At 46.6% G+C, this 23,762-nt stretch overlaps 1 protein-coding gene across 8 annotated transcripts in view; it reads left to right on the top strand.

The window, feature by feature from the left end:
* The window catches only part of FEZ1 (fasciculation and elongation protein zeta 1), a 140,201-nt gene that overhangs the window by 82,136 nt on the left and 34,303 nt on the right, over positions 1 to 23,762 (top strand). For all 8 annotated transcript variants that reach the window (XM_077249596.1, XM_077249591.1, XM_077249590.1 and 5 more), the window contains one exon: positions 6,338 to 6,437. In XM_077249596.1, the coding sequence (XP_077105711.1) occupies positions 6,338 to 6,437 (100 nt within the window). The remainder of the gene's footprint in view (positions 1 to 6,337; positions 6,438 to 23,762) is intronic.

Below are 23,762 nucleotides of genomic sequence, written 5' to 3'. Positions count from 1 at the left end.
AAAAACACAATGAATTGCACTAAATTGCAAAGCACACTGCATGTGTGCACAGAGACAAAAAACCAGACACTTATCTTAGCTGAATTGGGCAGCAGGGCATGAGGAGCCAGAGAGAGATGCAATCCCTCCAAGTACAATGGACAACTGGCACAGACTCATGGATCCTGCACACCTAAATACCTAATAGAGCTGCAATCAGCAGAAACACCTGCCCTGGATTACAACCCCAAGACAACTGCACTACCACCAACAACCACCGGAGGGAGCCCAAGAGCAGAATTCACAACAGTGAGGCTGATCTCTATATCTCAGGTTCCAGAACTCTCACTGGCCCAGGAGTTGCACTGTCAGATGCGCAATTTCTGCAGGGTGATGAGGATATTTTTTTATGAGCCTGTACCTCGGACGATGCATTCATAATTCATAATTTCATGTTGTAGACGGTCCGGCTGGGAAGACAATAGACGTGTCCTCCTGTAGCCCTCTGACATGTATGCTTTAATTGAGCCCCCAGGCACCTCCATGCCCTCTGCTGGCATGGCTTCCTTATTCAAGCTTTGAAGTGCCATCTGCCTGCTACACTGGTCTCAGTCCATTACCATACTAAAGGGTATTCATTCAAGTAGGAAAAAGGTGGGGGCCAGGAGTGGTCATGTCCCTGCAGACGTGTGACCAGTTGAATTCTGATATGAGACAAAATGGAGTCAGGCCAATCTCTGATAGGAGGCCAGCATTATGCCCCATATCCAAAGATGGCAGCTGCTCCCTCTTCACAATATGTACTGAAATAGAAGCCTGACGAAGCCACAGGCGAAACGCGTATCGAGGACATCGTGCCCTCCGCTCCGCTAATGACCTGAGGTTAACATGCCTATTAATCAGAACCTCCCACTCCCGTCTCCAAGACTTTACACGTGCTGTGCCGATTCTTTGGAATGCACTACCCAGATTAGTATGATTAATCCCCACAGTTTTAAGCGTGCCCTAAAAACGCATTTGTTCAGACTGGCCTACCGCCTCAACGCATTAACCTAACTGTGTGGCCCATTCCAAAAACTTCAACCATAACCAGGTTCCTCGCATCATGTTCATACTCTTTTTGCAGTTAATAGCCCTCTGTGTCTGTACTGTTACATATTTAGGCTGATAACCGTCTCATGCAGCTTTACATGAACACCCGATTCTTACACTATGGCTGGTCCGAACAACGAAAGCAATTGTTACCATCCACCTCTCGTGTCTCCCCCTTTTCCTCATAGTTTGTAAGCTTGCGAGCAGCAGGGCTCTCACTCCTCTTGTATCTGGTGATCGGGGCCCTCACTCCTCTTATCTGGTGATCGGGGCCCTCACTCCTCTGGTATCTGGTGATCGGGGCCCTCACTCCTCTTGTATCTGGTGATTGGGGCCCTCACTCCTCCTGTATCTGGTGATCGGGGCCCTCACTCCTCCTGTATCTGGTGATCAGGGCCTTCACTCCTCTTGTATCTGGTGATCGGGGCCCTCACTCCTCTTGTATCTGGTGATCGGGACCCTCACTCCTTTTGTATCTGGTGATCGGGGCCCTCACTCCTCCTGTATCTGGTGATCGGGCCCTCACTCCTCTTGTATCTGGTGATCGGGGTCCTCACTCCTCTTGTATCTGGTGATCGGGGTCCTCACTCCTCCTGTATCTGGTGATCGGGGCCCTCATTCCTCCTGTTATCTGTTTTGATCTGTGTTTGTTATGCTGTAATGTCTATTGTCTGTACAAATCCCCTCTATAATTGTAAAGGGCTGCGGAATATGTTGGCGCTATATAAATGAAATTATTATTATTATTATTATTACTTTTTCCATCTATTTCCATATCTATTTTTAGTCGTTTTTCTCTCCTTCTTTCATTTTTTCTTCTTTTCTAGGCATGTTAATATTATTGCAGCAATTGTTACCATCCACCTCTTGTGTCTCCCCCTTTTCCTCATAGTTTGTAAGCTTGCGAGCAGCAGGGCTCTCACTCCTCTTGTATCTGGTGATCGGGGCCCTCACTCCTCTTATCTGGTGATCGGGGCCCTCACTCCTCTGGTATCTGGTGATCGGGGCCCTCACTCCTCTTGTATCTGGTGATCAGGGCCTTCACTCCTCTTGTATCTGGTGATCGGGGCCCTCACTCCTCCTGTATCTGGTGATCAGGGCCTTCACTCCTCTTGTATCTGGTGATCGGGGCCCTCACTCCTCTTGTATCTGGTGATCGGGACCCTCACTCCTTTTGTATCTGGTGATCGGGGCCCTCACTCCTCCTGTATCTGGTGATCGGGCCCTCACTCCTCTTGTATCTGGTGATCGGGGTCCTCACTCCTCTTGTATCTGGTGATCGGGGTCCTCACTCCTCTTGTATCTGGTGATCGGGGTCCTCACTCCTCCTGTATCTGGTGATCGGGGCCCTCATTCCTCCTGTTATCTGTTTTGATCTGTGTTTGTTATGCTGTAATGTCTATTGTCTGTACAAATCCCCTCTATAATTGTAAAGGGCTGAGGAATATGTTGGCGCTATATAAATGAAATTATTATTATTATTATTACTTTTTCCATCTATTTCCATATCTATTTTTAGTCGTTTTTCTCTCCTTCTTTCATTTTTTCTTCTTTTCTAGGCATGTTAATATTATTGCACAAATAAAATTTATTATCTATTGTTAAAGCTACCCCTTTTGCCTTTTTGTCTCCCATCATCCCTGGCGGGCCATATTACTCATATGTCATAGCATTACTATCTGTCTAGGCTAGGTTGAACACCGATTGAGATTCAGTGTTGCTTTGGTTGTGTAGTTCAGTCTAGAAGTATGCTCTACTTTCATTAGTGGTCCTCTGTTTTAGGTTAAAGAGTGGTCCTATTCTTGTTTGCTTAAACTACATTTCCCAGCAGCACCTGCTACTCCTCAGTGCTGCAGATCCCTCCCTCTGCTCCCCTGTGTGATGGCAACATGGACAATTCTTATTTATATGGAGTATGTGATCATCGATAAAGTAGAATGTATTTTACCAATATTCATTACCATTTACAAACTCCACATTTCATTGGTGGTTCATGGGGGGCTCCAGTATATGATCATGCTCCCCGTGCACGTATAGCTGAGCTGAGCACAGAATAGCTAAGGATCCCGTGAGAGTGTCTGAGGCTGATTTATTAGACAGGGTTGTAGGTGCATCTGTTTTTCATGAATTAGACAGGGTCATTAGGTACAATTGCAGCTGGTGTCAGTGAGATGTCCGGCACAGCATAGCTGAGCTGTGCTGCAACCCCAGTATCACATGATTTATTAGACAGGGTCATTAGGAGATCTGAGTGACAGCATTAAAACTACAGGAGGACGGATGCAGTGGTAACGGGGGAAAGAAAGCCCCCTGTGCAAACTGCTTAATGAGTCTGGTCCTTTGTGCCATAACCAATAATTTCACCCCCTGATTGGCAAAACCACCTCTCTCGCTGACTGCACACTGCTTTCATCCAGAAAATGGCCACAGCTCATAGATCTTCTGACAAACAGAGATGATGACGTTCAATCTACCCTGGTCCAGCATTTAGCTCAGTCCGCCGTGGCAGCCAGACCAGGGTAGTGTTCACTTATGTGGCGGCTATCTACTGCCAGGTATCCTGCATGCTAGGTGCGTTGTGTCTCTGCTAACTTCGGGGGGCCTAGTAAGCAGCAGAGAATTGCCCCCATAGAAATGAGCATTGTCCTGCTACTAAGGGCGACCTGGATGCTGGCGCAGGATAATTGTCATCTTTTTGCTCTAGTGACCGGACGTGTCCATAGCATTGCCAGTTGCCCATGCACTAGTTTCATGGATGTCCAGGTCTTTAATAAGTGCAGATAAAAGCTTGATAGTGAGATGAGCAAATGCGCTCATCTGCGACTCTGCAGGTCCTGGACATCCAAAAAGGCTTCACCTGTGAACTGTTTCAGTGGACATTACTGATCTCATCTATTGTCTGGACAGGAGAGGCAAGATGTCAGAGGCTTCATATAGACAACAACAAAAAAAAGCAGAATTTCTGATCCGTATGTATTAGTAAGTTTTCTCTAAAGCAGCCCCTGCAGATAAATGCGTAATGTTGTGATGAGACGTTGATGGATACCATAGATCAGACATAAGGAGCAGGTGGCTGCCCAGATGCTGCGCCATGTACAAGTCGTGCTGGGATTTGTATTTTTTGCAGCAGCTGTAAAACCACAGGTTGTCCGTGTCTGTGCTGAGTCCACTCTCCGACTCCTGACCTGGCAGAGCACCAGGAGCACCACACGTTGCTCTTCTTCTCATTATGTAAAATGTCCTTATTTTTGTCTGTAAGTTCCTAAGAAATGGTGGAATGAATTTATCCTAGAGGACATACTGTATGTTGGGATTTGTGTGACCCTGGTGACTAGTGGCACCTAGATTTGTGCCCGGGACTTCAGTAATGCAGCTCTGCCCACAGATCTAGATACAGGGTGTGGCGTGTGGGAGCACCAAGAAGCCTCTGGGATCATTGAGGTGGGATATCGGCCCCATGGTCAGCCGCCTCCATTCTGCACAATTCATCTTTCCATAGAAATCATTCATCAATGTACAGCACCATGGAATTAATGGTGCTATATAAATAAATAATAATAATGATCAGTAACCCTTTAATGGCAGAGCAATGGTTGCTGAATAACTAGGTGAATGCAATTTGTTATGCATATGTTAACACCTAAGCAGAACATAGGAATACAAAATATTTTCCTTTTACAGTTTTTTACAAAGATTATTATTGCTCCCTAACATATTCACAAGTGTCATTAGTGACGCTGCTGCTGTTAAAAATATTCCTAGAACTGCGCAGTCTCAGGACGATGGTTTTCTTTTCCACCTTCCCACCCCCATCCCTAATCATTGGGGCTTAAAATCCTACAAAGTCTCTACTGTTGGCTACTGCTTTTGTGCTTTTATTTTCTCGAATCTTGGAAATTTATTGGAAGGCCCAGTTTTGATGTGTGACTCTGTCCTCAGCGCAGTGTACACTTCATACGTGACCACTGTCGGGTGCATTCTCAGGACAGGCGGTATCTGTCAGACAGTTGCTACAGCTTGGATTGACACGGTGGCCTCCGTCCGTAATAGAAAAAAAGCAAACGTCTGTACAGCAAGGTGTATATAAATAATAAATCCTTTTTTTTTCTTTAGGAAAGTGCAGTCTGCAATGCTTTCCTGTATAACTAAATGCTATGCTGATGAGTCCTAGCTAAATGGCCAAAAAGAACACAATTTTGATCTCCATCTGCTGAAAAACAGCCTATGGTAATCCTAAAGCATACATGAGGAAAGCTTCCTCTGTATACTGTAGGCTTAGTGTATGCACACTGTGCTCGGAGCCTTAGTGTATGCACGTGCTGTGCTCGGAGCCTTAGTGTATGCACGTGCTGTGCTCGGAGCCTTAGTGTATGCACGTGCTGTGCTCGGAGCCTTAGTGTATGCACGTGGTGTGCTCGGAGCCTTAGTGTATGCGCGCAGTGTGCTCCGGAGCCTTAGTGTATGCACGTGGTGTGCTCGGAGCCTTGGTGTATGCTCGCAGTGTGCTCGGAGCCTTAGTGTATGCACGTGGTGTGCTCGGAGCCTTAGTGTATGCACGCGGTGTGCTCGGAGCCTTAGTGTATGCACGCGGTGTGCTCGGAGCCTTGGTGTATGCACGCAGTGTTCTCGGAGCCTTAGTGTATGCACGTGGTGTGCTCGGAGCCTTAGTGTATGCGCGCAGTGTGCTCCGGAGCCTTAGTGTATGCATGCGGTGTGCTGTGAGCCTTAGTGTATGCTCGCAGTGTGCTCAAAGCCTTGGTGTATGCACGCGGTGTGCTCGGAGCCTTGGTGTATGAACGCAGTGTGCTAGGAGCCTTAGTGTATGCTCGCAGTGTGCTCAAAGCCTTGGTGTATGCACGCGGTGTGCTCGGAGCCTTGGTGTATGAACGCAGTGTGCTAGGAGCCTTAGTGTATGCTCGCAGTGTGCTCAAAGCCTTGGTGTATGCTCGCGGTGTGCTCGGAGCCTTAGTGTATGAACGCCATTCTGTACTCGAGCTGGGATACTTGGATGTGTGTAATTGGTGTTTTAATGACTCTTGTATATTTATATTTTGTTTGCGAAATTAAAAAGCATTTTTTTCCATTTATTAAGATGAGGGGTGGAACTTGTAAGATAAAGGGGAGCAGTGGTGAGCTTGTGTGCAGCAGGCCCCGCTGCTCTGTTCTGTGTTCTGGCCTCTCTGTAAGATTTCTGGGCACTGACATCATTGTCCCCGGGGCACGGAACATCCATTCTTCAGTACTGACCAGTTTCTTCCATTCACAGAGTCTGGGACGCCCTCACCGACAACTATATACCATTAAATGGTGAGAAATGGAGAGAACAGAGCGAAGAGCTGCTGAATGGTAACCTGTCAGACACCGAGGTACGGAGGTCTCCAGTGATACTTTCTATGTAAGGTTTTGTAGAATAAAATTCCTTCCCACTAATTTTTAATAATACAGAAATTCTGATCTGTTTATTGCATAAATCAAAGTCCCAACACCATTAACTGAACAGGAACTAATTTACTTCTGTGGTTAAAAGCCAAAGTTAGGGGAAGATCATCTATAGGTTTCTGGCACTGTCCTCTAATCCAGAATATTTGGCATGGATACATATGATGATTACTTTGCTGCATGTCCACGTCATTGGATTAAATTTCCATTGATTGGAACCAGTGGTTTTTAGTACCATGAAGCCACTCTCAGTGAATTCGACCTTCTTTCTTCTTCTAATGTGCACAGATGCCTTTTTAAGATAAATTTACAATTTTTTTAATGCCATTTTTATTTTGTTAAAGTCAAAAGTGGATTCAAAAGGAATTAGAAGGATAACATGGAGAGGGAGGACATTATCAATGAGACCAGCAGATTAGAGTCCATTACTCCATTATATGGAGCACATTGTGAGTTCTGTCCGTTGTCGGAGGCACTCTGGACTCGATTGCTCTCTCAGGCTCTCGGACTCCTTGTTCTGTTCTTGAGGGAATACTCCAAATGGGATGTAATGTGCAGAGTTTGTTGTGTAAGAGCCGGATGTTTGTTACACGCTGACCTTGCAGACAGAAGCCATTTACTGGCAGACGAGACGCTGAATGAAAGTATCACAAAGGTAAAATGCTGAGAGCGCGGCCAGCGGCAGGACGAGGCGGAGGAAAATCCCAAAAGTGCACGAATCGCCACAAATCCTACCTTCTAATCCATGCCGAATGTTGATGGATCGGACTTTCAGTTATTAAAAGGACAATCAGACATTGTAAAGAAGCGGCTTATAATACCTACAAATACACTCACTGGCCACTTTATTAGGTACACCTGTCCAACTTCTTGTTAACACTTAATTTCTAATCAGCCAATCACATGGCGGCAACTCAGTGCATTTAGGCATGTAGACATGGTCAAGACAATGTCCTGCAGTTCAAACCGAGCATCAGTATGGGGAAGAAAGGTGATTTGAGTGCCTTTGAACGTGGCATGGTTGTTGGTGCCAGAAGGGCTGGTCTGAGTATTTCAGAAACTGCTGATCTACTGGGATTTTCACGCACAACCATCTCTAGGGTTTACAGAGAATGGTCCGAAAAAGAAAAAAAATTCAGTGAGCGGCAGTTCTGTGGGCGGAAATGCCTTGTTGATGCCAGAGGTCAGAGGAGAATGGGCAGACTGGTTCGAGCTGATAGAAAGGCAACAGTGACTCAAATCGTCACCCGTTACAACCAAGGTAGGCCTAAGAGCATCTCTGAACGCACAGTGCGTCGAACTTTGAGGCAGATGGGCTACAGCAGCAGAAGACCACACCGGGTACCACTCCTTTCAGCTAAGAACAGGAAACTGAGGCTACAATTTGTACAAGCTCATCGAAATTGGACAGTAGAAGATTGGAAAAACGTTGCTTGGTCTGATGAGTCTCGATTTCTGCTGCGACATTCGGATGGTAGGGTCAGAATTTGGCGTAAACAACATGAAAGCATGGATCCATCCTGCCTTGTATGGAGCATCTTTGGGATGTGCAGCCGACAAATCTGCGGCAACTGTGTGATGCCATCATGTCAATATGGACCAAAATCTCTGAGGAATGCTTCCAGCACCTTGTTGAATCTATGCCACGAAGAATTGAGGCAGTTCTGAAGGCAAAAGGGGGTCCAACCCGTTACTAGCATGGTGTACCTAATAAAGTGGCCGGTGAGTGTATGATACACAAACCAAATAATTTTTATAAAAAGTATATATTTTATTGTTTACATAATAATCACAACATTAAAATTAGGGAACAGACCACCAGGTGGCAATAGAGTGCAAGGTTCCATCAGGGGGTATATAGATAATAAATATGTAAAAGCTCACAGACGCACAAAGAGGACTTAAAAATCCTCCAGAAAATTTACAAAAAAAATCACAGAGAAAAAAGCAGAGATGATTACCTGCTGAAGCCTCCAAACAAATGCACCAGCAGGGCGCATCGGACCCGATTAATGATGGCAACAACACAGGTGCAAAAAATACCGATGAAACAACCACTTTCAATCCAGTATTGGTTGTTTGGCATTAGTGCACAAAGAGATAAACGATAATAGTCTGCATGTGGCATTGTTCACACAAGCAATGCAGAGCATCTGGTCTACAGCGTGTGTGAAAAAGTATATATTTTATTGTTTACATAATAATCACAACATTAAAATTAGGGAACAGATCACCAGGTGGCAATAGAGTGCAAGGTTCCATCAGGGGGTATATAGAAATATGTACATCAAATTTTAATAAATATAGATATGGAGATGATCACTATTATTTAATTCCATGCAACAGATCAAACATTGATTAGATGTAAGTAAAAGGCTAAAGTGTACTCAATATTCACATTTCTAGCTTAAAGTGCATATATCAGGTAATTACCCAGAATAAAGTGAGTGCCGTGCATAAGTACTATATTACCCCAAACAATTATAAATAAATACAACAGTGATAAATATAAAGATGGGGAATAACAAATGGAGTAAAGCCTATTTATTACAAAGCGCACCAAATTGGTTCATCAAACATAATTATGATAAACTACATTGTTGCCATGATCTTACATACCCAGTTAATAGACCCGCACGGCCCAACGCGCATTTCGCTTCAGCTTTGATAGTACTTATGCACGGCGCTCACTTTATTCTGGGTACTTACCTGATATATGCACTTTAAGCTAGAAATGTGAATATTGAGTGCACTTTAGCCTTTTACTTACATCTAATCAATGTTTGATCTGTTGCATGGAATTAAATAATAATAGTGATCATCTCCATATCTATATTTATTAAAATTTGATGTACATATTTATTATCTATATACCCCCTGATTGAACCTTGCACTCTATTGCCACCTGGTGGTCTGTTCCCTAATTTTAATGTTGTGATTATTATGTAAACAATAAAATATATACTTTTCTCTGTCGCCCATGACGGCACCACGGAGAGAGGGGATCCACCCACCAAGGACAGGAAACCTACAGATAAAAAGGCGGTACCACTCTCCCGCATCAGTTGGTTTCCTGTCCTTGATGGGAGACCTACAGACTTACCAGAAGAAGATCGTCGTGGGATTCCGGGGCCAATCAGTCCGACTCAGGCAGCGGGGGTCCCCCTGCCTCGGCTGGTGTGGTGACCCGAGGCGCCACCGCTGGGGCTAGTGGGCCTCTAGGGTGTGCGGGGGAGGTGACATGGAGTTCGTGGGTCACCTCCCCAGGTAAGATGCAGCAGCGGCAACATCCAGGGGGGTCCCTCTGTGGTTGCGGGAAGAGCGGTGCGGCTCTCCCTTTGGAAGCGTCAGCCTGCACACTGCATAGCCGGCGTGCAGGGAACCGCGCGTTAAGGAGGCTGCAGGCTGCAAAGAGACCGGGAGCTCCGGTGGGCAGCGTCTCATGCGCGCCATGCGTGGCGCCATCTTGGGCCAACTGCGCGTGCGCGAGATTTGGGAGACACGTGATAGCGGCCCACTGCGCAGGCGCCGGCAGGCAGCGCTTCTGCGCAGGCAGGAGGCGCTTCTGCGCAGGCGCCGGAAGAGGCGCTTCTGCGAAGGCGCCGGAAGAGGTGCTTCTGCGCAGGCGCATATTCGAATCAAGCGGCGGGAATCATCGTCGCATAAAAAGGGAGCTGCTTCAGTATCCGTGGCAAAAGGAGCCGCAGCACAAGCCGCAGCACGAGCCTCAGTGCGAGCCGCAGCACAAGCCGCAGCGCTAGCCGCAGCACTAGCTGGCCGCAGTACGAGCCACAGCCTAACAGCAGCCTACGTAAGGCCACAGCCTACAGTCACAGCTATGAGCGACCTGGCATCACCCTTACCAGAATCACCACCACCACCAGCATCGCCGCAGCAGCAGCAAAAACGTCGACAACAATAAGGACATCAGGATACCACCGGTAAAGAACGACAAAGGTCCCAGCATAGCAAGGAGTCCAGTACGCCGTCGGGGAAAAAGACAGATGCAGAGCATCCCCAACCGGTATTTATGGGTCCTTGAGGTGGTAAGTGATCTTCGTGAAAGTTAGAGACAGTAAGGGTATTATTTTGTCTCTTTTTACTCTAGGGGAAGAAAAGCTTAGGGAAAACTAAGCATAGGATTTGTGCCCTTTGTAGAGAAGACCTTCCAATTACCTGGGAGAAGAGACTTTGTAATATATGTATACAGCAAACAGTATCCGAAGGGTTTCCCGGGTTTGCAGCTGATCTTAAAACCCTGATTAAAAATCAGGTAGAAGACACCTTTAGATCTCTTAAGAGTGGGAAAAAACGGAGGAAGACTAGAGACAGGTCCCCGTCTCCGGTGTCTAATACAGACAGTGATTATGCGGACTCAGATTCGTCTAATTCCTCATCTTCTTCTTCATCATCTTCTTCTTCCTCTGGGGGTCACAGCTGTTTTCCCTTGGAAGACACCGATGGCCTCATAAAAGCAGTCAGGAGCACTATGGGGTTAGTAGACTCTCACCCCAAAAGGTCGGTTACATTATGTTCGGGGGTCTTGAGCAAAAGAAGAAGAGGGCTTTTCCGCTTAATGAGACAATTTCCGCACTAATCAAAAAAGAGTGGAAAAAACCCATAAGGAAGGCGTTATTAACACCAAAGAGAAAGTACTCTTTTGAGGATGAATCCTGCTCCTTTTGGGAAAAAGCCCCCAAACTAGATGTCGCCATATCTAAGGCATCTAAGAAATTCACCCTCCCTTTTGAGGACATGGGGGTCTTGAAGGACCCTATGGACAAAAAGGCGGATGCCTTTCTCAAAAGTTCCTGGGAAGCAGCTGGGGGAGGCCTAAAACCGGCAGTTGCCGCCGCATGCACGTCCCGTTCGCTAATGATTTGGTCAGACCAACTTGAGGGCCAGCTAAAAAGAAAAACGTCCCGTGACTCCATACTAAGCACCTTACCTGTATTAAGGGGGGCAGCCGCATTTTTAGCAGATGCTTCTGCTGATTCTATTAGATTAGCTGCTAGATCAGCAGTCTTCTCTAACGCGGCTAGGCGCGCCCTCTGGCTTAAGTGCTGGCCGGGTGACTTACAGACAAAATCTAAATTATGTATCATTCCTTGCGAGGGGGAGTTTTTGTTTGGTCCCACCCTGGATAACATCCTGGAGAAGGCGGGAGATAAAAATAAATCTTTTCCCTCCCTGGGCTTCCCCGCTTATAGACGGCCCTTTCGGAGCAAGAGGTTTTTCCGTAAAAAGCTAGGGAGAAACCAGGGAAGATGGGAGGATAAGAAAAACAGAAATAAAGGCTTCTTGTTTAACAAAAACCCCAGCGACAACAAGAAACCTTCCCAATGAAGGTTGGCCCCAGGTGGGGGGGGGGGAGATTGTCACTCTTTCTCCCGGCCTGGGAAAAGATTACCTGCAGCCAATGGATCCTGGGCATAATAAAACCAGGGCTGAAACTAACATTTCTAAAAACCCCTCGCCCCTCCTTTTCGATAAGATCTCCAAGGTCTTCAGTGGAAGAGCAATTGGCATTGGTGGCATTGGAAAACGAGGTCATGGGACTAGTGGACAAAGGAGTTCTTCTGGAAGTTCCCCCACAAGAAAGAGGGCAAGGTTACTATTCCCCTCTGTTTCTGAGAAAAAAAACGGATGGGTCGTACAGGACTAACATAAACTTGAAAAGCCTAAACAAATACCTAGAGGTTCAGCCGTTCAAGATGGAAACAATAAAGTCATCTATAAAAATGCTGTTTCCTCGGTGTTTCATGGTAGTCCTGGACCTGAAGGATGCCTACTATCACGTCCCTATCCACATAGATCACCAGAGGTTTCTCAGGATAGCAGTTCATATCAGGGGGGTATTATGCCACTTTCAATTTTCAGCCCTACCTTTCGGACTAGCTATAGCCCCGAGAATATTCACAAAACTAATTGCGGAGGTGAGGGCTCATCTCAGAGAGCAAGACACCTTGATTGTACCATATCTGGACGACTTTTTGGTGATAAGCTCCTCTCCCCAACACTGCAGCAATCAGCTGGAAACAGTAACGAGTTCTCTAGAGGAACTGGGCTGGCTAATAAACTTAAAGTCCAGATTGGTGCCTTCCCAGGTCCAGGAATACCTAGGTCTCACTCTAGACTCTATAAAGGAAGAATGCCGACTTCCCCGGGGAAAAAATACAGAGAATAATAAGGCTAGTGTCCAAAATACAAGCTCTCCCCTCTATAACTCTACGCAAGGCTATGTCCCTCTTGGGATCCATGACTTCATGCATACCTGCGGTCCAATGGGCTCAGCTCCATTCGAGACACCTTCAATGGCAGATTTTGTCAGAGGAGATCTCTCTGGGAGGGTGTTTAGAAAGTCGGTTGAGATTATCTCCAAACACAACTCGGTCACTAATCTGGTGGGCATCGCAAAAGAATCTTTCCCAGGGAGTCCCGTGGGTAATCCCAATCGCGTGGGGGGCTCATTTGGGCGACCTAGTAGCTCGAGGCACCTGGTCGACTGTTATGACCCCAATGGCAGAGGGTCTCAGAAATAATTACTAAGTCTGCAAACACAAAAAACCAGCTCATAGGGCAGTGGTAACTGAGCTGACCATATATCTAATCCTAGCACCACAAATAGCAGCAGCCGGGGAACGTGCCTACGTTGGTTCTAGACGTCTCGCGCCAGCCGGAGAACTAACTAACCCTAGAAGGGAAAAGAAAGACCTTTCTTGCCTCCAGAGAAAAGACCCCAAAAGTTGGATACAAGCCCCCAACAAATAATAACGGTGAGGTAAGAGGAAAAGACAAACGTAAGAATGAGCTAGGTATTTAGCAAAGAGAGGCCCACTAGCTAATAGCAGAATATAGTAAGATGACTTATATGGTCAGCAAAAACCCTATCAAAATATCCACGCTGGATATTCAAGAACCCCCGAACCGTCTAACGGCCCGGGGGGAGAACACCAGCCCCCTAGAGCTTCCAGCAAAGTCAGGAATCACATTTAGTACAAGCTGGACCAAAAATAAGAGCAAAGCAAATAACCAAAAAACAAAGAAGCAGGACTTAGCTTAATTATGCACGAACCAGGACCATCAGACAGGAGCAAACAGAAAGGATCTGATTACAACGATGCCAGGCACTGGACTAAGGATCCAGGAAGTTTATATAGCAACACCCCTGGACTAAAGACCCAGGTGGGTGCCAAACTGAGGGAAGACAATCCCAGAGTCATATCACTAGTAACCACAAGAGGGAGCCAAAAAGTCTAATTCACAACAGTACCCCCCCTTAAGGAGGGGTCACCGAACCCTCACCAAGACCACCAGGGCGATCAGGATGAGCAGCGTGAAAGGCACGAACTAAATCGGCCGCATGCACATCAGAAGCAACCACCCAGGAATTATCCTCCTGACCATAGCCCTTCCACTTGACCAGATACTGAAGCCTCCGTCTGGAGAGACGAGAATCCAAGATCTTCTCCACCACGTACTCCAACTCGCCCTCAACCAACACCGGAGCAGGAGGCTCAACAGAAGGAACCACAGGTACAACGTACCGCCGCAACAAAGACCTATGGAACACGTTGTGAATGGCAAACGTGTTGTGAATCCGCTTTTGGGCTCCCCTGGTGGTTGCTGGTGGTACTGGTGACTTGTGTGTCTTTGCTGTCTCAGTTCACCTGCTCCCATCAGTCTTTGGGAGTTTCCTATTTAGCCTTGCTCTCCAGTCATTTCCTTGCCGGTCATCATTGTAACCAGAGCCTTCGGTTGCATGTTCCTGCTACTAGTCTGCTGATCAGCTAAGTGGACTTTGTCCTTTTGTTTTGTATCTTTTGTCCAGTTTGCAGTTTTGTTATTCTCTGTAGCTGGAAGCTCTTGCGGGCTGAAATTGCCACTCCTGTGTCATGAGTTGACACAGGAGTCTTAAAGTAATTTCAGGATGGTTTTTTTATAGGGTTTTCAGTTGACCGTGAAGTCCTCTTTTGTATCCTTCTGCTATCTAGTAAGTGGACCTCTCTTTGCTAAATCTACCTTCATACTGTGTATGTCTTTTCCTCTAAACTCACCGTCATTACATGTGGGGGGCTGCTATCATCTTTTGGGGTATTTCCCTAGAGGTAAGCCAGGTCTGTTCCTTCCTCTACCAGGGGTAGTTAGTCCTCCGGCTGGCGCGTGGCATCTAGGGTTAATCAGGTATGCTCCCTGGCTACTATAAGTTGTGTGGTAGATTTAGCTCACGGTCAGCTCGAGATTCCATCACCCAGAGCTCGTCCGTTATCTTTGTGTTTTGATGTTTCCCTGCCATTGGGAATCATGACAGTATGACCGGCCTGTGTTAAAGTTACTGGCAGAAGAAAGGAGAGAAAAAGAAGTCTGTAGAGTTTTTTTTTTTTTTCCTATGTTTGCTCCATAGTTGGATCAGTTGTATTTCAGCTCTAATTACAGCCTTTGCCTTTCTCTCCTTCTAATCCTTGAATGGGTCTGATCTCACCTGTGTAAAGATGGATCCTCAGAGCTTGGCTGCAGGTTTAAATAATCTTGCTACTAAGGTTCAAAATTTACAAGAATTTGTTATACATACTCCGATGTCTGAACCTAAGATTTCTACACCAGAGGTGTTTTCCGGAGATAGATCTCGGTTTCTGAATTTCAAATATAATTGTAAATTATTCCTTTCTCTCAGACCTCACTCCTCTGGAGATCCTGTCCAGCAGGTTAAGATTGTGATTTCTTTGCTGCGAGGTGACCCTCAAAACTGGGCATTTTCATTGACACCAGGGGATCCTGCGTTGCTCAATGTGGATGCCTTTTTTCTGGCTTTAGGCTTGCTTTATGAGGAACCTAATTTGGAGATTCAAGCTGAAAAAGCTTTGATAGCCCTATCTCAAGGGCAAGATGAAGCTGAGATATACTGCCAAAAATTTCGTAAATGGTCTGTGCTTACTCAGTGGAATGAGTGCGCTCTAGCGGCAAATTTCAGAGAGGGCCTCTCTGATGCCGTTAAGGATGTTATGGTCGGGTTCCCTGCGCCTACAGGTCTGAATGAGTCCATGACAATGGCTATTCAGATTGATCGGCGTTTGCGGGAGCGCAAGCCTGTGCACCATTTGGCGGTATCTTCTGAAAAGTCGCCAGAGAATATGCAATGTGACAGAACTCTGTCCAGAAGCGAGCGGCAGAATTACAGGCGTAAAAATGGGTTATGTTTCTATTGTGGTGATTCTGCTCATGTTATATCAGCATGCTCTAAACGCACAAAGAAGGCTGACAAGTCTATTTGCACTTTACAGTCTAAATTTATTCTGTCTGTAACCTTGATTTGTTCATTATCAGTTGTTACATGTGGAGGCCTTTCGGGAGCTTAAGCGCCGCTTTTCGTCTGCTCCTGTGTTGCGCCAGCCTGATGTTTCTCTTCCCTTTCAGGTTGAGGTCGATGCTTCCGAGATCGGAGCAGGGGCGGTTTTGTCGCAGAAAAGTTCCGATTGCTCAGTGATGAGACCTTGTGCGTTCTTTTCTCGTAAATTTTCGGCCGCCGAGCGAAACTATGATGTTGGTAATCGGGAGCTTTTGGCCATGAAGTGGGCGTTTGAGGAGTGGCGTCATTGGCTTGAGGGTGCCAGACATCAGGTGGTGGTTTTGACTGATCACAAGAATCTGATTTATCTGGAGTCTGCCAGGCGCCTGAATCCTAGACAGGCACGCTGGTCGTTGTTTTTTTTCTCGGTTTAATTTTGTGGTCTCATACTTACCGGGTTCTAAAAATGTGAAGGCAGATGCTCTTTCTAGGAGTTTTGAGCCTGACTCTCCTGGGGATTCTGAACCTGCTGGTATCCTTAAGGATGGGGTGGTTTTGTCTGCTGTCTCCCCAGACTTGCGACGTGCTTTGCAAGAATTTCAGGCAGATAGACCTGATCGTTGTCCACCTGGTAGACTGTTTGTTCCTGATGATTGGACCAGTAGAGTCATCTCGGAAGTTCATTCTTCTACTCTGGCAGGTCATCCTGGAATTTTTGGTACTAGAGATTTGGTGGCTAGGTCCTTCTGGTGGCCTTCCCTGTCTCGAGATGTGCGTGTTTTTGTGCAGTCTTGTGATGTTTGTGCTCGGGCCAAGCCTTGTTGTTCTAGGGCTAGTGGGTTATTGTTGCCCTTGCCTATTCCGAAGAGGCCTTGGACGCACATCTCTATGGACTTTATTTCTGATCTCCCTGTTTCTCAGAAGATGTCTGTCATCTGGGTGGTGTGTGACCGTTTTTCTAAAATGGTCCATTTGGTGCCATTGCCTAAGTTGCCTTCCTCATCTGAATTGGTCCCTCTGTTTTTTCAAAATGTGGTTCGCCTGCATGGGATTCCGGAAAACATCGTTTCTGACAGGGGAACCCAGTTCGTGTCTAGATTTTGGCGGACATTCTGTTCCAGGTTGGGAATTGATTTGTCTTTTTCGTCTGCATTCCATCCTCAGACTAATGGCCAGACGGAGCGAGCTAATCAAACTTTGGAGACTTATTTGAGGTGTTTTGTGTCTGCGGATCAGGATGACTGGGTTGCCTTTTTGCCGTTGGCAGAGTTTGCTCTTAATAATCGGGCTAGTTCTGCCACTTTGGTTTCCCCTTTCTTTTGCAATTCAGGGTTTCACCCTCGTTTTTCATCTGGTCAGGTGGAATCTTCGGATTGTCCGGGAGTTGATGCTGTGGTGGATCGGTTGCATCGGATTTGGGGACAAGTGGTGGACAATTTGAAGTTGTCCCAGGAGAGGACTCAGCAGTTTGCTAACCGCCGGCGTCGTGTTGGTCCTCGCCTTCGTGTTGGGGACTTGGTGTGGTTGTCTTCCCGTTTTGTCCCTATGAGGGTTTCTTCTCCTAAGTTTAAGCCCCGGTTCATCGGTCCTTATAGGATTTTGGAGATTCTTAACCCTGTGTCCTTTCGTTTGGACCTCCCGGCATCTTTCGCTATCCATAATGTATTCCATCGGTCGTTGTTGCGGAGGTATGAGGTACCGGTGGTTCCTTCTACTGAACCTCCTGCTCCTGTGCTGGTAGGGGGTGAATTGGAGTACGTTGTGGAGAAGATCCTGGACTCCCGTATTTCCAGACGGAGACTTCAGTATCTGGTTAAATGGAAGGGCTATGGTCAAGAAGATAATTCTTGGGTAACTGCCTCTGAAGTTCATGCCTCGGATTTGGTTCGTGCCTTTCATAGGGCTCATCCAGATCGTCCTGGTGGTTCTCGTGAGGGTTCGGTGCCCCCTCCTTAAGGGGGGGGGGGTACTGTTGTGAATCCGCTTTTGGGCTCCCCTGGTGGTTGCTGGTGGTACTGGTGACTTGTGTGTCTTTGCTGTCTCAGTTCACCTGCTCCCATCAGTGTTTGGGAGTTTCCTATTTAGCCTTGCTCTCCAGTCATTTCCTTGCCGGTCATCATTGTAACCAGAGCCTTCGGTTTCATGTTCCTGCTACTAGTCTGCTGATCAGCTAAGTGGACTTTGTCCTTTTGTTTTGTATCTTTTGTCCAGTTTGCAGTTTTGTTATTCTCTGTAGCTGGAAGCTCTTGCGGGCTGAAATTGCCACTCCTGTGTCATGAGTTGACACAGGAGTCTTAAAGTTATTTCAGGATGGTTTTTTGATAGGGTTTTCAGTTGACTGTGAAGTCCTCTTTTGTATCCTTCTGCTATCTAGTAAGTGGACCTCTCTTTGCTAAATCTACCTTCATACTGTGTATGTCTTTTCCTCTAAACTCACCGTCATTACATGTGGGGGGCTGCTATCATCTTTTGGGGTATTTCCCTAGAGGTAAGCCAGGTCTGTTCCTTCCTCTACCAGGGGTAGTTAGTCCTCCGGCTGGCGCGTGGCATCTAGGGTTAATCAGGTATGCTCCCTGGCTACTATAAGTTGTGTGGTAGATTTAGCTCACGGTCAGCTCGAGATTCCATCACCCAGAGCTCGTCCGTTATCTTTGTGTTTTGATGTTTCCCTGCCATTGGGAATCATGACACAAACGACACCAGAAGATCCAAGCGAAAGGACACAGGATTAAGGATTTCCAATATCTTGTAAGGACCGATGAAGCGAGGCTTAAATTTAGGAGAGGAGACCTTCATAGGAACAAATCGAGAAGACAGCCATACCAAATCCCCAACACGAAGTCGGGGACCCACACCGCGGCGGTGGTTGGCAAAACGCTGAGCCTTCTCCTGTGACAACTTTAAGTTGTCCACCACATGATTCCAGATCTGCTGCAACCTATCCACCACAGAATCTACCCCAGGACAGTCAGAAGGCTCCACATGTCCCGAGGAAAAACGAGGATGGAAACCAGAGTTGCAGAAAAATGGCGAAACCAAAGTAGCGGAACTAGCCCGATTATTAAGGGCAAACTCAGCCAACGGCAAGAAGGTCACCCAATCATCCTGATCTGCAGAAACAAAACACCTCAAATAAGCCTCCAGAGTCTGATTAGTTCGCTCCGTTTGTCCATTAGTCTGAGGATGAAAGGCAGACGAAAACGACAAATCAATGCCCATCCTAGCACAAAAGGATCGCCAGAACCTGGAAACAAACTGGGATCCTCTGTCAGACACAATATTCTCAGGAATGCCGTGTAAATGAACCACATTCTGAAAGAACACAGGAACCAGGTCGGAAGAGGAAGGCAGCTTAGGCAAAGGCACCAAATGGACCATTTTAGAAAAGCGATCACATACCACCCAGATAACAGACATGCCCTGAGACACCGGGAGATCTGAAATGAAATCCATGGAAATGTGTGTCCAAGGCCTCTTCGGGACAGGCAAGGGCAAGAGCAACCCGCTGGCACGAGAACAGCAAGGCTTAGCTCGAGCACAAGTCCCACAGGACTGCACAAATGACCGCACATCCCGTGACAAGGAAGGCCACCAAAAGGACCTAGCCACCAGATCTCTGGTGCCAAAAATTCCCGGATGCCCTGCCAACACCGAGGAATGAACCTCGGAAATGACTCTGCTGGTCCACTTATCAGGAACAAACAGTCTGTCAGGTGGACAAGAGTCAGGTCTACCAGCCTGAAATCTCTGCAACACACGTCGCAAATCAGGAGAAATGGCCGACAAGATAACTCCCTCTTTAAGAATACCAACTGGTTCTGCGACTCCAGGAGAGTCAGGCACAAAGCTCCTTGAAAGAGCATCAGCCTTCACATTCTTTGAACATGGTAAATACGAGACCACAAAGTCAAAACGGGAGAAAAACAATGACCAGCGGGCCTGTCTAGGATTCAGGCGTTTAGCAGACTCGAGATACATCAAATTTTTGTGATCAGTCAAGACCACCACACGATGCTTAGCACCCTCGAGCCAATGACGCCACTCCTCAAATGCCCACTTCATGGCCAGCAACTCCCGATTGCCAACATCATAATTCCGCTCAGCAGGCGAAAACTTCCTAGAGAAGAAAGCACATGGTCTCATTACCGAGCAACCAGGGCCTCTCTGCGACAAAACGGCCCCTGCCCCAATCTCAGAAGCATCCACTTCGACCTGAAAGGGAAGTGAGACATCAGGCTGGCACAAAACAGGCACCGAAGTAAACCGGCGCTTCAACTCTTGGAACGCCTCCACGGCTGCAGGAGCCCAGTTAGCAACATCAGAACCTTTCTTGGTCATATCCGTCAAAGGTTTAACAACGCTAGAAAAATTAGCGATAAAACGACGGTAGAAGTTAGCAAAACCCAAGAACTTCTGAAGACTCTTAACTGACGTGGGTTGAGTCCAATCATGAATAGCTCGGACCTTGACTGGGTCCATCTCCACAGCAGAAGGGGAAAAAATAAACCCCAAAAAGGGAACCTTCTGTACTCCAAAGAGACACTTTGAGCCCTTAACAAACAAAGCATTCTCACGCAAAACCTGAAACACCATCCTGACCTGCTCCACATGTGAGTCCCAATCTTCAGAGAAAACCAGAATATCATCCAGATAAACAATCATAAATTTATCCAGATACTTCCGGAAAATATCATGCATAAAGGACTGAAACACTGAGGGAGCATTAGAGAGCCCAAAAGGCATCACCAAGTACTCAAAATGACCTTCGGGCGTATTAAATGCTGTCTTCCATTCATCTCCTTGCTTAATGCGCACAAGGTTGTACGCACCACGAAGATCTATCTTGGTGAACCACTTGGCACCTTTAATCCGGGCAAACAAGTCCGACAACAGAGGCAAAGGATACTGAAATTTAACAGTGATTTTATTCAGAAGCCGATAGTCAATACAAGGTCTCAAAGATCCGTCCTTCTTGGCCACAAAAAAAGAATCCCGCACCAAGAGGGGAAGAGGATGGACGGATATGCCCCTTCTCCAGAGACTCCTTGATATACGAACGCATTGCGGCATGCTCAGGTACAGACAGATTAAATAGTCTTCCCTTAGGAAATTTACTACCTGGAATCAAATCTATGGCGCAGTCACAGTCCCTATGAGGAGGCAGAGCACTGGACCTGGACTCGCTGAATACATCCTGATAATCAGACAAATACTCAGGAACTTCCGAAGGAGTAGAGGAAGCAATAGACACCGGCGGGGAATCAGCATGAATTCCCTGACAGCCCCAACTTGACACAGACATTGCCTTCCAATCCAAGACTGGATTGTGGGTCTGTAACCATGGCAGACCCAAAACGACCAAAACAAGAAAACGAATTACCTCCCGATGTTCAGGAGTCATGCACATGGTTACCTGCGTCCAAAACTGCGGTTTATTTTCCGCCAATGGCGTAGCATCAATACCTCTAAGAGGAATAGGATTTACCAACGGTTCAAGAACAAAACCACAGCGCTTGGCAAATGACAGATCCATAAGACTCAGTGCAGCACCTGAATCCACAAACGCCATAACAGGGTAAGAAGACAATGAGCAAATTAAAGTCACAGACAAAATAAATTTAGGTTGTAAATTACCAATGGAGACAGGACTAACAACCCTTGTTAGGCGTTTAGAGCATGCTGATATAACATGTGTAGAATCACCACAGTAAAAACACAACCCATTCTGACGTCTATGATTTTTCCGCTCATTTCTAGTCTGAATTCTATCACATTGCATTAAATCAGGTGTTTGTTCAGACAACACCACCAGAGGATTAGCGGTTTTGCGCTCCCGCAAACGCCGGTCAATTTGAATAGCCAGCGCCATGGAATCATTCAGACTTGTAGGAATGGGGAAACCCACCATCACATTCTTAATGGCTTCAGAAAGGCCATTTCTGAAATTTGCGGCCAGAGCACACTCATTCCACTGAGTAAGCACGGACCATTTCCGAAATTTTTGGCAATACACTTCAGCTTCATCCTGGCCCTGAGAAATAGCCAGCAAGGCTTTTTCTGCCTGAACTTCAAGATTGGGTTCCTCGTAAAGCAATCCGAGCGCCAGAAAAAACGCATCAATATTTGCCAATGCCGGATCTCCTGGCGCTAGCGAGAAAGCCCAATCCTGAGGGTCGCCCCGTAAAAAAGAGATAACAATTTTAACTTGCTGAGCTGAATCTCCAGATGAACGGGGTCTCAGAGATAGAAACAATTTACAATTATTCCTGAAATTCCTAAACTTAAATCGGTCTCCAGAAAACAGTTCAGGAATAGGTATTTTAGGTTCAGACATTGGACTACTGGTAACAAAATCTTGTATGCCCTGCACACGAGCAGCAAGCTGGTCTACACTTGTAATCAAGGTCTGGACATTCATGTCTGCAGCAAGCACAAGCCACTCAGAGGTAAAGGGGAGGAAGAGGGTCTCAGAAATAATTACTAAGTCTGCAAACACAAAAAACCAGCTCATAGGGCAGTGGTAACTGAGCTGACCATATATCTAATCCTAGCACCACAAATAGCAGCAGCCGGGGAACGTGCCTACGTTGGTTCTAGATGTCTCGCGCCAGCCGGAGAACTAACTAACCCTAGAAGGGAAAAGAAAGACCTTTCTTGCCTCCATAGAAAAGACCCCAAAAGTTGGATACAAGCCCCCAACAAATAATAACGGTGAGGTAAGAGGAAAAGACAAACGTAAGAATGAGCTAGGTATTTAGCAAAGAGAGGCCCACTAGCTAATAGCAGAATATAGTAAGATGACTTATATGGTCAGCAAAAACCCTATCAAAATATCCACGCTGGATATTCAAGAACCCCCGAACCGTCTAACGGCCCGGGGGGAGAACACCAGCCCCCTAGAGCTTCCAGCAAAGTCAGGAATCACATTTAGTACAAGCTGGACCAAAAATAAGAGCAAAGCAAATAACCAAAAAACAAAGAAGCAGGACTTAGCTTAATTATGCACGAACCAGGACCATCAGACAGGAGCAAACAGAAAGGATCTGATTACAACGATGCCAGGCACTGGACTAAGGATCCAGGAAGTTTATATAGCAACACCCCTGGACTAACGACCCAGGTGGGTGCCAAACTGAGGGAAGACAATCCCAGAGTCATATCACTAGTAACCACAAGAGGGAGCCAAAAAGTCTAATTCACAACAGTCGACGTCTCTGGAAAAAGAATCTTCCAATATGAAAGAACTTCTAGCGGTCAAGTTCTCCCTGCTGGAATTCTTGGGGGCCCTTCACTCTCACCACGTCAGAGTCATGTCAGACAACAGGGTTGTAGTGGCATACCTAAATCGCCAAGGGGTACTCGCTCCAAAAATCTGATGGAAGTAACCGAGGCAATCTTTCAAATAGCCGAGGACAACATTCTATCCCTGACAAGTCTGCATATAAGGGGAGTGGACAATTACAAAGCGGACTTTCTGAGCCGCTCCAGTCTAAAACAAGAAGAATGGGAGCTAAATCAGGCAGTATTCACCCGGATCAAGGAAAAATGGGGGGTTCCCGACATAGACCTCTTTTCCAACAACACAAACAAAAAAGTAACCTCTTTCTGTTCCATAACTCCTCGGGGGAATCCAGTAGCTCTGGATGCGTTCCTGATCCCATGGCTGCATCAGCTGGCTTACGCATTTCCCCCATTTGCTCTGATTCCGGCAGTGCTGAGGAAGATTCGGGAGGACGGGGCTCATGTGATCTTAATAGCCCCATTCTGGCCGAAGAGACCTTGGTTCTCTTGGATGAGGAGAATGTCAATATCCGACCCATGGGTACTCACAGACCTTCACAGACTTTCAAGGCCCGGTCCACCATCCACAAGTTACGAGCTTACACTTGACAGCCTGGCATTTGAGAGGAAGCTACTAGGAAGCAGAGGTTTTTCTCCAGGGCTGGTATCCACTCTTTTACAAAGT

This window comes from Ranitomeya variabilis, chromosome 4, assembly GCF_051348905.1.
Source record: "Ranitomeya variabilis isolate aRanVar5 chromosome 4, aRanVar5.hap1, whole genome shotgun sequence".
Taxonomy (NCBI): Eukaryota; Metazoa; Chordata; class Amphibia; order Anura; family Dendrobatidae; genus Ranitomeya; species Ranitomeya variabilis.
This window is presented reverse-complemented; position numbering and strand designations above follow the sequence as displayed.